General features: G+C 40.6%; 1 protein-coding gene across 1 annotated transcript in view; it reads left to right on the top strand.

The window, feature by feature from the left end:
- Positions 1–7,563: 7,563 nt before the first annotated feature.
- Lars2 (leucyl-tRNA synthetase 2, mitochondrial) overlaps positions 7,564–15,491 on the top strand; it is a 92,965-nt gene continuing 85,037 nt past the window's right edge. Inside the window, exons 1-2 of the mRNA XM_021171924.2 lie at positions 7,564–7,725; positions 12,955–13,203. Coding sequence (XP_021027583.1) covers positions 12,973–13,203 — 231 coding nt within the window. The 5' untranslated portion in view covers positions 7,564–7,725; positions 12,955–12,972. The remainder of the gene's footprint in view (positions 7,726–12,954; positions 13,204–15,491) is intronic.

Below are 15,491 nucleotides of genomic sequence, written 5' to 3' on the forward strand. Positions count from 1 at the left end.
AGATACAACACACTCTACACTGCACGCAACTTGTCTCTTTTATTTAATGATGCATCTCGGCAGCATGATCTTTAAAAGTGAAAGGATTTACTTTCATGCTACTGTCTTTGATGTAAAAATAGTTACTTTTCAGAAAAGCAAATGACTTTTAGGAAAATTCCACTTGAAATAATCTTCTAAAAATGTCAATGTTAACTTTACCAAATAAGAGGACAGAGAGATTTTGAACCAGAATAAGGATGGAGGTTATATGTCCATGTATGTGGGGAAAGGCACTCTGGTGGTTATATATGAATGCACACATTAAGAGTGATGGGTTCAAGGTAGGCTGCCTAGAGACCTCCTCCTCTCTCATTTTGTTCCCCCAGAGCCAATCCCCTAGTCTTCTCCCTAGCACTGCAGCAGACCACTAACTACAGCCTTCTCTCATCCTTGCCCACATCTCCTGTGGATCCCACAAACCATTCTCTCCCAACCTTTATCCTTCTACTTGTTGCTTTGTTCTAGACTTCAACTCCAGAAGGCACCCCCTGCTAATCCAAGGGCCTCTCCTTTCAAGACAACAAGTAGGTTGAAGGCAGACCCACACCTCTCCTGCTCCCAAGATCCAGTCGTCTTAGTTTCATCCCCAGCTCTGCAGCTAGAACGTTGCTGTGGTCTCTCCTTCCTCTCTAACCCCATCCCCATAGGATCACAAAGACCTTTTCTTCCACACTTCCTTTCACCGACTTTTCTCAGTAACCCAGCCTCCAGCACCAACGTTTCCTGTGCCAACCAGCTGAACAAGCCAGGAAAACAGACAATACTTAGCCACCACACTCTCCAAAATCCAGAGAGGAAACAAACCAAGGAACAAAACACTCACCCAACAAAGACAGATCGGAAGGCAGCACCTAGACCTATAATCATCCCAAACCCAGACTTCTAGACACTAGCATAAAAAAAAAAAAATCAAAACCACCCAGGACAATATGTCTCTACTAGAGCCCAGCTATCCTACCACAGCAGGCTCTGAATACTCCAACATAGCTGAAGCACAAGAAAAAGACCCTAAAACAGCCTTTATGAGTATGATAGAGGTCTTTAAAGAGGAAATGAATAAATCCCTTAAAGAAATACAGGAAAACACAATTAAACAGTAAAAGGGAATAAAACTGTTCAAAATCTGAAATTGGAAATAGAATCAATAAAGACAACCCAAACTGAGGGAAATCTGGAAAAAATATTTAGGAATTTGAACAGGAACCACAGAATCAAGCTTCACCAACAGAATACAAGAGATAGAAGAAACAATCTCAGGCACTGAAGATACAATTGAAGAAATGGATACATCAATCAAATTAAGTGTAAAATCTGAAAAGACCCCCGACAAAAAACCTCCAGGAAATCTGGGACACCATGAGAAGACCAAACCTAGGAATAATAGCTATAGAGGAAGGAAAAGAAACCCAACTCAAAGGCCCAGAAAATGAAGCCAGGCGGTGGTGGCACACACCTTTAATCCCAGCGCTTGGGAGGCAGAGGCAGGTGGATTTCTGAGTTCAAGGCCAGCCTGGTCTACAGAGTGAGATCCAGGACAGCCAGGACTACACAGAGAAACCCTGTCTCGAACACCCCCCCACACACACACACACAAAAGAAGGCCCAGAAAATGTTTTCAACAAAATCATAGAAGAAAAATTTTCTAATCTAAAGAAGGAGTTACCTATAAAGATATGAGAAGCATACAGAGCACCAAATAGATTGGACCAGAAACGAAAGTCTCCTCAGCATACAATAAGCAAAACACATATAGAACAAAGAAGGAATATTGCAAACTGCAAGGGGAAAACCCCATCATATGAAGCAGGTTTATTAGAATTACACCTTACTTCTCAATGGATACTCTAAAAGCCAGAAAGACTTGGACAGACGTGCTGCAGACTCTAAGAGATCACACCAGACTACTACACCCAGCAAAACTTTCAATCACCATAGATGGAGAAAATAAGATAGCTCATAATAAAGTCAAATTTAAACAAGATCTGTCTACAAATCCAGCCCTACAGAAGGTGCTAGAAGGAAAACTCCAACCTAAGTAGGTTAACTACACCCATGAAATAAATAATCTCACAATAGCAAAATCAAAAGAAGACACACACTAAAAAACAGCCACTACCACAAAAATAACAGAATCCAATAGTCATTGTTCATTGCTATCTCTCAGTATCAATGACTTCAATTCTCCTATAAAATGATACAGACTAGCAAAATAGATGTTAAAATAAGACCCATCCTCTGCTGCATTAAAAAATATACTTCAAGATCAAAGATAGACGTTGCCTCAGAGTAAAGAGTAGATAAAGATTTTCCAAGTAAATGGACTTAAGAAGCAAGCTGATGTCGCTATTTTAATAGCTAACAAAACAGACTTCAAACCAAAACCAATCAAAAGATACAGGGAAGGGTACTATATACTTACAAAAGGAAAAATCCACTAAGATAACATTTCAATTCTTAACATTTATCCCCCAAACACAAGAGTACCCCAGGATGTAAAAGAAATACTACTCCAGCTTAAATCACATATTGACCCTTACACAATCATAGTAAGAAACTTCAATACCCTATTCTCACCAATGGACAGGTCATCCAGGCTAAGACCAAACAGAGAAATACTGGACCTAACAGTTATTTACAGAACTTTTCACTCAAACACTCAGCATCTCATGGAACATTCTATAAAACTGACCACATTTCAGACACAAAGCAAGTTTCAACAGATACAAGAAAATTAAAGTAACTCCCTGCATTTTATCAGACCACCATGAATTAAAGCTGGATATCATCAACAACAGAAACAACAGAAAGCTTACAAACTTGTGAAACTGGACAACTCTCTACTGAATGAAAAGTGGGTCAAGAAAGAACTAAAGAACTAAAGACTTTCTAGAATTCGATGAAAATGAAGGCACAATATACACAAATTTATGGGACACAATGAAAGCAGTGTTAAAAGGGACGTTCATAGCACTAAGTGCCTACATAAAAAGGTTGGAGAGATCTCATACTAGCAACTTAACAGGACACCCAAAAGAGTAAGTGGAAAGAAACTGGGGGCTGAAATGAATAAAATAGAAACAAAAGGAACAGTACAAAGAATCAATGAAAGAAGAGTTGGTTCTTTGAGAAAATCAACAAGGATAGACAAATCCTTATCCTAACTAACTACAAAACAGAAAAAAAATATATCCTAATTAATAAAATCAGAAATGAAAAGGGGACATAAAAACAGACACAGAGGAGGAGATGCAGAGAATTGTATCTAATTTAAAAACCTGTACTAAACCAAATTGGAAAATATAAAAGAAGTGGATACTTTTCTTGATAGGAACCACTTACCTAAGTTAAATCAAGATCCAATAAACAATTTAAATAGACCTATAACTCTAGTGAAGCTACATTAAAAGGCTTGCAACCAAAAGAGGTCCAGGGCCAGATGGTTTTAGTGCATAATTATACCAGACTTTCAAAGAAGATTTAATGCCAATGCTCCTCAAATTATTCCACAAAATAGAAACAGAAGAACATTGACCACATCATTTTATGAAGTCACAGTTATCCTGATATCCAAATGACACATAGTCAACAAAGAAAGAGACTTACAGACCAATCTTCCTTATGAACATAGATGCAAAGATACTTAATAAAATACTTGCAAACTGAATCCAGGAACAAATCAAAAACATTATCCACCATTATCAAGTAGGCTTTGTCTTAAAGATGCTTGGATGGTTCAACAAACAAAAATCAGTAAATGTAATCTACCATATAAACAAAGAAACCCCCCCACACACACACACATGATCATCTCATTAGATGCAGAAAAGGCCTTTGATTGAATTTAATACCCCTTTATGTTAAGAGTCTTGGAGATATCAGGGATACAAGGGACATACTTAAACATAATTAAGGCAATGTATAGCAAGCTGATAGCCAACAGCAAATGAAATGGAGAGATACTCAATGCAATTCCACTAAAAGCAGAAACAAGACAAGGCTGTCCACCCTCTCCAGATCTTTTTAATACAGCAGTCAAAGTTTTAACTAGAGCAATAAAACAATTGCAAGAGATCAAGGGGATGCAATTTGGAAAGGAACAAGTCTAAGCATCATTATTTGCAGATACTTTTGTCCCCCAAAGTATACATAAGTGACCCTAAAAAATTCAGTAGGAAACTCCCTACAGCTGATAAACACTTTCAGCAAAGTGGCTGGAAACAAGATTAGCTTAAAAATAGTCAGTAGTTCTTCCATGTACATATGTTAAATGAATTGGAAAAGAAATCAGGGAAGCAACATCTCTCATGATAGCCTCAAATAATATAAAATATCTTGGGGGTAACTCTAACTAAGCAAATAAAAGATTTGTATGATAAAAACTTCCAATTCTTTGGAGAAAGAAATTGAAGATGATATCAGAAGATGGAAAGGTCTCCCATGCTCAAGGATTGGTAGGATTAACATAGTAAAAATGGCCATCCTACCAAAAGCAATCTACAGATTCAATGCAATCCCTATCAAATTCCAACACAATTCTTTACAGACATTGAAAGGACAATTCTCAAATCCATATAGAAAAACAAACAAACAAACAAACAAACAAACAAACAAAAATAATCCTAGCATAGCTAAGACAATCTTGAACAATAAAAGAACTGCTGGATGCCCCACCATTCTCAATTTCAAAGCATATAAACAGACGTGTTGATCAATGGAATCAAATTGCAGATCCAGACACAAATTCATACACTTATGGACACCTGATTTTTTTGATAAAGAAGCCAGAAATACACAGTGGAAAAAAAGACAGCATCTTCAACAAATGGTGCTGGTTAAACTGGATATCTGCATGTAGAAGAATGCAAATATATCCATATGTATCACTCTGTATAAAACTCAAGTCCAAGTGGATCAAAGATCTCAGCATAAAACCAGATACACTGAACCTGATAGAGGAGACAGTGGGGAATAGCCTTGAATGCCTTGGTGTAATAGATGGCTTTCTGAACAGAACACCAATAATGCAGCCTCTAGATCAACAATTAATAAATTGGACCTCATGAAACTGAAAAGCTTCTGTTAAACAAAGGATACTGTAGCCACCAGCGACCACAGATTACCAGGTTCCTGAAAGAAAAGATGGGGCTTTGGATGGAAAAGGCTGTGAGAGAAATAACGAGCCAAGACAAAGTTCTGATCAAGGCCAATGTTTACTTAAGAGTCTGAGCTTATAAAGGGGGGGACCCATCCCCTACCACACTAGGATCTTGTTGCTTTGTCAGGATAGTGTCAGAGAACAGGTTCCACCTCTCAGCTGAGGAAACCACAGATGTGGCAGTCAAAAGACTTTACCCAGGTCGGAAGACTCCACCCTAATTGGACTAACACTAGCAGACTGCTCAAGGCACAGAATGGGAAAAGAGTTTTACCAACTCCACATATGATAGAGGACTAATATCCAAAATACATAAAGGGCCCAAGAAACTAGATATCAAAAAAACCAAACAAATAAAAAACAACAACAACAAAAAAACCACCAAAGACAAAAAAACCAGAAAAAAATAAAAGAAAAAGAAAAACAAAAACAAATACAAAAAAACCCCAACAATTCAATTCAAGAATGAGGTACAGATCTAAACAGAGAGTTCTCAATAGAGTAGTCTAAAATGGCTGAGAAACTCTTAAGGAAATGTTCAACATCCTGAGCCATCAGGGAAATGCAAAATCAAAACTACTTCCATCTTATACCTGTCTGAATGGCTAAGATCAATAACACAAGTGACAGTTCATGTTGGCCAGAATGTGGAACAAGGAGAACCCTCCTCCATTGATGGTGGGAGTGCAAACCTGTATAGCTACTATGGAAATCAATATATTGATTTCTCAGAAAATTGGGAATCCATCTACTTCAAGACCCAGCATACCACTCTTGGGCTTATACCCAAAGCATGTTCTATCCTACCTCAAGGATACTTGCTCAACCATGTTCATTGTTGCCTTATTCATAGTAGCCAGAAACTGGAAACAATCAATATGTCCCTCAACAGAAGGATGGATAAAGAAAATGTGGTGCATTTTCACAATGGAGTATTACTTTGCTGTTAAAAAGAAAAAAAGTGACATCGTGAAATTTGCAAGCAAATGGATGGATCTAGAAAAAAAATCACCCCAAGTGATGTAACCCAGAATCTGAAAGATAAATATGATATGTATTTACTTATAAGGGGATTTTAGGATTTTAACCATTAAGTAAATGATAATCAAGCTACAATCTAGAAACAGAGAGGTTATGTAAAAAGGAGGGGTCTGGGGAGACATAGGAACCGACCTGGGAAGGTAGATTAGATTTTATGGGAGGATTAGGGGTGGGTGAGGATGGGAGGGGGTTGTGTGGAGGGAGAGAGTGTGGGGAGAGTCAGCTGAAATTGAAGGAGGGCACTTCTGAAGGTGGGGGTGGGGGTGGGTGGCAAGCCAGTGCAGTAGAAACCTAGTGCAAACTGTACCAGGGCAATGGTGGCACAGAACTGGTTTCCAGGTGAGGTTTGATGCTGGTCTAGAACAACCTGGTGTTTTGAGCTTTAAATGATCAGGAGACTGTTTTTGTTGTCGTCGTTGAAGTCTTGGAAATGGACAAAAGCTTCCTATGTTTCCTGGGTGGCACACAGAATGAAGTTTTATTCTGTAGGAGTATACACCCCTGCTGGTCTCCTTATGGACTGCATTGACCCATGTAAGGTCAGAAACTAAGATGGAGAATATGCAGTGACGGGATGGATTGTCTGTGAAGCTACAATTGATTTCAGCCCTGTAGGAAGAGATGGCACTCAGACATTGTTTTGTTTTGTTTTTTATTACTGGGTAGCAACCATTTTGCACTATTTGCAAATCTCAGTACACTTCTCACATGTGGCCTTAAAAAGATTCTTCCTTTAAAAGATAGAGTGTAATTACACCATTGTTCCTTTGTAATTCCTTGATTTATTACAGGCAAGAGGCCCTTGCTCCATGCAGTGCACGCTGGGCGATGGGGCACATTAACCCCATAAGGAAGGAGGTCAGACAGCTTGTTTTCCTGTCAGTACGTTTTGTTCCCGCTCTACTCCGGGCTAGGTAATTCTCCTCCTGGGGTTAGAAGATCACCTGATATGATGGATGAAAAGTGCTTCAATCCTCACCAGGCCCATAATGGATCAAAAAGTCAGACAAGCCAGCCCAGTAGGCAGCTTCTGTGACGCTGAGATTCAAACCCTGGCCTTGAACCACCCCAGAGCTCTTTTAACCACCTGTCACTTCATCCTTTAGCATCTCCCTGGTTTCTGTTCTAATTGTAAGACCCGGACAATCAGGTAAGCAGAATTTGTACGGAGAGCAGGCGTAGAGGGCGAGGCCTGGGCGGGGTCAGCCCTGGGCGAGCAGCCTGGGGGCGGAGTCAGCGCTGTCTCTCCCGCACCCTGCCTTTCCCCCTTGGCTCCGCCTCTCCTGTCTGTGTCCGCGGCCTCCGCTTCCGATAAAGTTGTTGTTTTGCCAACATGGCGGCGCCCATAGTGACTGGCTGTGTCCTGCTCGTGTAGTGCTTGGGGAACGAGGCAGAAGGTAGCAGCTGGCCAGAGCCTGTGCGCAGAAAGCCCCTACTGGGGCTCAGGAAGACAAGAGACAGGCCCCGCTTAGCCCCAGGAGCTGAAGGTGCGGACAGGCTCGGGAGTCCCGGGACCTTGGAGGTTGACAAAATGGGAAAAGCTCCGAGATTCTAGTCTATAGGCTCTTTCAGCCATGGACTCTTGTTGACAGCTCCGGACTCTTGCTCGGAGAACGCACATCTTCACATGGCTTTGTATTCGAATTCTCCTCTACTACTCACCTCCCCCGGGTGCCTGGATCTTCGCTTCGGGGTTGGGGGTTTGGACCCAGAAAAGAACCATCAGTACTACATCTTTGGGGGACCCACAGTATTAATTAGGACCCGCAGGTCTTTACAAGTCGCCTGGATCTTAACAGGCTCACAGCTTACAGAGAAGGTGGAGTTCCAGATACGAAATAACTTGCATGAGATCCTGCAGGAAATTAGAAGTAGCATTTTTTTTTTTAAACATTAGTATTTTACAAGACATGTCTGCTGACATTCGTGGTTTTAGAAGATGTTTGTTGGGGTGAGGTGTGTGTTAACTTACTCGTTTTGTTTGTATCCACACCACCCTCTGCTAAAATGTCTGCTTTTGATGCCAGGAAGAGGCAATGCCTATTAGGACTTCAGTAGACAGGTACTTGAAATGGCCCAGAGCTGTGCCTAGTAAGTAAAAGAACAGAAGATGGTTGAAATCTAAAAGTTCTGTAAATTCATAGGCATGAGCACAGACTATATTTGTTCTTAGTCTCTTTCCCCTAGTGGATAGAGTCTGAGGGTGATCTTGGACCTATGCCTAAGGGTTTGGGGTTTATTTTTATTTTTTATTTTGCATTGCTCAGGATGGAACCAATGGCCTCAAACAGTGTCAGGGAATTAGTCTACCACTAAGCTATATCTCCAGCCCCCACATTTACAGTATTTACTTGTTTTATTTTGGTTTTGGTGCTGGGGATTGAACTGGTGCTGAGCATCTGTTTTATATATCTAGTCTTTGGATTTTCTTAACAAATCTGCTTTTGTTTAAAGACTTGTTTTTAATTGTGTGTGTGTGTGTGTGTGTGTGTGTGTGTGTGAGTGTGGGTGCCCATGTAGGCCAGAGGCATCAGATCTTCCTGAAGCTGGAATCATAGGCATTGTGAGTCACCCACTGTGAGTGCTGGGGACCAAACGGGGATCCTGTACAAGAGCGGTGTGCTCTCTTAACTGCTGTGCTGTCTTTCCTTCCTCTTCTTTGTTTGTTTGTTTAAAGACAGAGTCTCGCTGAATAGCCCAGGCTTCCCTACAGCTCATGGTAGCCCAGGTTGTACTGGAACTCTTGACAGTCCTCCTACCTCAGCCTCTCAAGCTACTGGCATTCCAGGTGTGAGACATCACAATTTCTTAATTCCTCTGTCATACATACATTGCCAAATTGCTTCAGAGAGATGTTCTTAATTTGCATCTACCAATAGTATATATACATAATTGTTTTCATTAAAACTATAAGCAAGATATTTAATTGTTTTTATTTCTTTGATTAGTTGTAAAGTTGATTTTTTTTGTTCATGTTTCTTAGCTTTTGTCCTCGGTCTTATCCCTCACTTGGGGCATCAATCCCCCTTTTCTGGTGCTGTGGATTGAATCCAGAGTTTTGGACTTGCAAAGCAAGTGTTCTACCACTGAGATATACTTCCATGCTTATATCTTTGCCTATTTTAAACATGTTTTGGGGGTTCTTTCCTCATATGTGAACTCTTTATGGAGTTGTATAACCTTTTGTCATTGTAGTTTGGGACAAATACTTTTCTTCAGCAAATTGTTTACTCTTTAGCAATTTGTTCAAATTTTTTCTTTCTTTTCTTTAAGACAGGATCTCACTGTGTACCTGTGTAACTCGGGCTGGCCTTGGACTTAAGATCCTCTTGTCACAGCCTCCTTAGTGCTGTTATTACCAACATGTTTTACCCCACCAACTTACACTTTTTTGGTCTATAGATATTTTATGGTTTTGGAGTAAGACTGATTAATTGTGGTACTTTAAAAAATTCCTATTAACTAAGTTTGATGGTTTGTGGTGCCTGTAAGCCTAACATTTGGGAGGCAGAAGCAGGGATATCAGGAGTTCAAGGTCATCTTTGTCTGCAATGCTAGTTCAAGGACAGCCTGAACTAGATGAAACCCTGTCTCAAATTCCCACATCCCTCCAAAACAGTGGGATTTATGCCAGTTTATGGCTTGCGTTGGAGCCCTAATTTAAATTTTTCTCAAACACATTGAACAATCAATCATTTTCAGAGTTGTGGTGGTGCACATGTAATCCCAGCTCTGAGGAGGCTGAGGCAAAAGAACAAAATTAGAGGCTAGCCTGGGCTATATAGTAATATTCTGTTATTTTTGTTTTCATTTGGATGTACATATGTGTATACATAAGTACACACATGTGGAGCCCAGAGGTCAATGTTTGACATTTAAAAATTATATTTATTTAATTAATTCTTTTATGTGTATTTTTGTATGTGCCTGAGTTCATGTCTGTGTATCATATGTGTGCAGAAACCCTTGGAGGTCAGGAGACATCATATCCCTTAAATTGGAGGTATAGATTGTTTGAGCTGCCCTGGGAGTGCTCAGTAGGAGCTGTAGTACTCTTGTAAAATAAGCCATCTTTCCAGTTCCCCAGTGTTAGATGTCTTTTATCTATCTCTCTCTCTCTCTACATTAGTTTTTCACTGAAACTGAAACTCAGCAATTGGCTAACATAGGTGGTCAGCAAGCTCCAGGGGTCTTCCTGTTTCCACAAGCCCCACCCCCAGTGCTGGGGTAGAAGCACAGTGCCACCATACATGTAGGGCTTTTTTTATGTGGGTGCTGGGAATCTGAATGTAGATCTTCATGCTTATGTAGCAAGCACTTTGCCCACTGAGCCACCTAAGCCACAGAGACAGTTCCCTATTACTTTCTGATGTGCATGTGTTTTTCTTTATGAAGTTTAATTGCATTATTTATTTGTTTGAAGGCATGTCTGCCATGGCTGCATACAAAGGTCACTGGACACACCTCTCTACCCTGTGGTCTTAGGGATCAAACTTGGGTTGTGAAGTTTGGTAGCAGGAGCCTTTACCAGCTGAGCCATTTACCAGCATTCATCATGAGCTTTAAATTCTTGTATATACTTAGATCTGTTTTACTGGTTTTTAGTTCATTGGTTTAAGCAAAGGAGAAGTCGTTAGAGAGCCTGGTGCAATGTAAAGCACCGTGTTCGGCCAGCAGTAAGTGTTCCTGTGCATTCGTATTGCTCTTGTTGATGGTTGCCCATTGGCACTTTACCCATCATGATGGGGAACAAGTCCCAAACAGCAGTTCAGGTCAATTTGTATTTTATTTTCCTATTACTATTTATTTATGAAACAGAATAGTCCAGAATACTCTCCTTATGTGCCATGTAGGAAAGAAATGTTAAATATCTGACTGGGTGCCTTCTGCTAACAGCCTTTGGCTTATTGTGGTTTTAGAATGTTTACATAGTAAGAAAACCATAAAATCCCTGACTCACATAGATAGTTCTAATAATATACAAATCTAAGCCCTAAAAGAAATGCAATTGCCTTCCTTATATAAAGTTGGCCATATAGAATTGATGATAGCCAGTTTCATGTAGTTCATTCTATTTCCTATATAGTCATATTGACCTATTTTAGAATATCCAAACCCAACTGATAAGGGGTTTTTCCCTACCTCCCAACCTGTCACTTATTCTAGTCCTGAAAGAGTAAGAGATGTTAAAAGTAGTGGGACATGTTGTGTCAAGAACTTGTGCAGACCAACTTGTGGCAGCAATTGCCACAGTTCCATGTTCTGTGAGTATGCACTCCTCTTTTAGAGCTGGTAGTAACCCTCCTGGCAACCGTTGATCCAGTGCCTTCATGTAAGGAACATGCCAAATCCCAAGGGATATGGAAAAGATTTCGAGAGAATCAGATAATTAAGACCAGTTTAGAATGCCTGGTTTTCCCATGTCTCTCTTGTCTTTTTACCTCTCCATTGCTGTTATGAAATGAGGCAGAAAGTTTAGGGTGTTCATTTAGTACCACATCCTAAACATTTGATGAAATCTCACCTCATCCCCTTAAAAGGGAAAAGGCAGGGAAATTCTTCATCAAGGCTATTTTTGCCATTCACCTGAGGAGGAAACCAGGGAAATATTCGAATTAAGAGTTGAATCCCAGGTGGTTATATTGCTGGATCCTTCCTTGTACAGTGTTGTAATCCAGAGAGTTCTATAACAGAACCACTGCATGTTATGCCATAGGTTCATCTGTGTCTTAGCTGCTTCTCTGGGTATATAGTTGCTGTGAAAGAAGGCGCTTTGTCCTTTGTTTTTCTTTGCTATGGGTAGAATCCAGGACTTGGCTCTTGGTAAGCATATGCTCTGTGTCTTACACACCCAGCCTGGGACTCCTTTGCTATGTTTGTAGTAGTTGGAACAGTGTGTAGACCTAATATCATTCAATAAGTATTTGGCAAATGAAAAACCAAAGGAATACATAGTTTTCTAAATAATGTTTATTTCTTGGCTTAGCCTATAAGGGTCTGTTCAACTCATAACACACATGTACACACACATACACACACGCACACAAATATACATATGAAAAATGTTAATTTTGTTCAGAATTTGTAGTCCTTCTGGGAGACCTGCGCTCAGATCCCTTCTGGTATTTGAGCACATAGCTAAGTTAAGATGTGCTTAGAGTTCTTCTGGAGTTCAGAGAGATAGCAATTGATATGCTAGATAAATTAGAGGGAAGGATTCCATTGTCTCCTATGCTGTTGGAAGGGTGTGTATTAACTGGCCTTTTGGTGGCCTCCCTTTTTTTTCTGTGAGGGTTTTGTGTATTTGGTGTTTGCAACATGAATTACCTTTATATTTTCTTTTTTAAAGATTTATTTTAAATATGTGAGTACACTGTTGTCTTCAGACACACCAGAAGAAAACCATCAGATCCTATTACAGATAGTTTTTAGTCACCATGTGGTTGCTGGGAATTGAGCTCAGGACCTCTGGAAGAGCAAGTCAGTGCTCTTAACCGCTGAGCCATCTCTCCAGCCCACCTTTATATTTTCTAATAAAAAGTTTGTATCTAATTGTAGTCTACAGAACTTCTAAAATGTTCTGTTAGGAAATGATTACTGAAGGAAGAAGAGAAATCATGCGAGCAGGCAGTAAATGCTGAGCTGTGTCGATCAGAAAGACCAATCTTGAGAGGTTCTGGGTGGTGGATGTCATGTTCCTTTGTCCTCTTTTCTAGGGTCTTCTCTCCTGAAGAATGGCTTCCACATGTCAGAGGCTGAGTTTCTATGTCTCTCCTCTGAAAAGGCAGCTAGTTAGTGGGCCACCTGTCATCCTGTGGGAAAGACTACTTCCAGGGTGTTCCAGAAGTATCTACAGTGCCACCGGGAAGTGGACGAAGGAGTACACGCTGCAGACAAGGAAGGATGTGGAGAAGTGGTGGCACCAACAGATAAAGGAACAAATGTCCAGAGTCTCAGAAGAAGATGTGAGTATTCTAAGAGGGCAGATGCCAGACAGCTGATAGATAAGCAGCATCCTAAGTGAGGAAGAGTTTTCATGGCTTTCAGTTAGAGGGGATGAATTCCATCATGGCACATCAGGTAAGGCCTGGCAGACTGTCAACAATGTGAGGTGGCTGGTGCATCTGTAGTTAGGGAGCAGAGAGTGGACTGGAAATGGGGCTGAACTATATAGAACCTTGATTTCAGCAAAGCTCTACCTTCTAAAGCTTCCACAACCTTCCCAAATGGCACCACCAGCTGGAGGCCAAGTGTGCAAACACATGGTCCTATGCGGACATTGTACATTCAATCCACGTTAGTAGAGAAGAGGAGCTAAGGACTTGGATTCTGGGCTCACACTGCTTGGTTTAGGATAAGTTATTAGATGTGTGGCCTTAAACCAAATAACTGAGTATCTCTGTGCTTTCCTTTTCTTACCTAAAATGGAGGGTGATAATAGCACTCACTTGGTTTTCAGGAGGATTGTTGAGAGGAACAAAGGAGGTGACATAAGGTTAGGGCACAAAAAACTTTCTAGTGTGGTAGATGTGTCTATGTTAATACTGTAATGGTTGTGTGACAGGCAGCCCCATAGTAGATATTCTAGAACAGCTTTGATTAGGGAAAACGCAACCAAACAGAAGTACTAGCAGGTACTGGGTCATTTTTGACCCTTGTGTGGTAGGATGGAACCCATTGATCTAACAGGTCATATGTGAGATTCCTGGAGAGGCCTATGGATCTGTCAGGAGGTTGGGTGAGGTAGTGTTTACCCCTTCTGCTGTGGACTTGGCTAGCACCCTGCCCTGCCACTTGAGCATTAAGGTCTGAGGAGGGCAGCCAGCATGTTCTTTGATATGATCTGAAGTTGGGGTCCAGTCTTCAGCATCTCAGTAGATCAGTGGATCTTGGCTTCTGGTCCCGACCCTCTATCCTAAAGTAGTTGTGTGATGCATTTGGCTTCCATTGATTTCTTCAGAAAATTCTCTGCCTCCTATTATAATTGGATCAGAGCAAATACTAGACTTTTATACTAACTGACTTCCCCTTTGTAATAGCAGCCATGGAATAGTAAAGACATTTGTAGAACTCCTTAGGTGGGGCCAAGGCAAGAAGCCGGGTCTCCCTGCAGCTAACGCTGTATTGGACTTGCCTTTTCTGGTCTCCTGACTCTTATTGGACTCACACTCATTCCTTCTGAAAGTGGGAGCTGTTTATATTCAGCTGGAAAGTAGCTTTGGCATTGTTTAGAAAGAAGATCTGTAATTAAGAGAGATATAGTATCAAATAAATAAATGAACACTAAAAAAGAAATTTGAGAAATTTATGAGGAAAACTTGCCCTTTTCCTTAACCCCATGGTTCTTAGTTCCTTACACTGTTTATTTTACAGGTTTGTTTTGAAAAAATCAAATGAGAAAATGTGATTGAACATTTTTGTGATGGTTTGTATATTCTTGGCCTAGGGAGTGGCACTATTAGGAGGTGTAGCCTTCTTGGAATAGGTGTGTCACTGTGGGTATGGGCTTTAAGACCCTCTTCCTGGCTGCCTGGAAGTCAGTCTTCCACTAGCAGTCTTCAGATGAAGATGTAGAACTCTCAGCTCTGTCTGTGCCATGCCTGCCTGGATGCTGCCATGCTCCCACCTTAATAATGTACTGAACCTCTGAACCTGCAAGCCAGCCTCAATTAAATGTTGTCCTTTATAAGACTTGCATTGGTCTGGGTATTTGTTCACAGCAGTAAACCCCAACTAAGACAATTTTCAAACTGAAGACTTCTAAACTGAAGGTAGGTAGGTAGATAGATAGAAAGAAAGAAGATAAAATCATATGCCATTTTACCAGGGACTGAGAACCTGAATGAACACTGGTGTATAGGAAGCTTTAGAATTCACCTCACATTGATATGTTTGAAGTCCATCCAAGTGAGTCTTTAGAAGCCGAATCTTGCTACCAACATCAAACCACCATTAAAAAAAAATTCCCCAAAACAACAACAATAAAAACCCAAAACAAAAAACTCTACAACTTCTTTAGTGAGCACTTTACCATGTACTAGGTTCCATTTCCATTGGTTGAGTTATTTAATATCAGAACAATCTCGAGAGTAGGCATTACCTTTACCTGGGAAATTACCAACCCAACTCTCTGAGAGCCTTGATTTATGAAAACTCCCTGCATCAGTCATCAGTGGAGAATAGACTGAGCCTGGGAAGGCATGAGGATTTCTCTGAGTGAGTCCTCACAGCTCATGGCAAAGTGAGGGTCAGA

Source organism: Mus caroli, chromosome 9 (genome assembly GCF_900094665.2).
Source record: "Mus caroli chromosome 9, CAROLI_EIJ_v1.1, whole genome shotgun sequence".
NCBI lineage: Eukaryota > Metazoa > Chordata > Mammalia > Rodentia > Muridae > Mus > Mus caroli.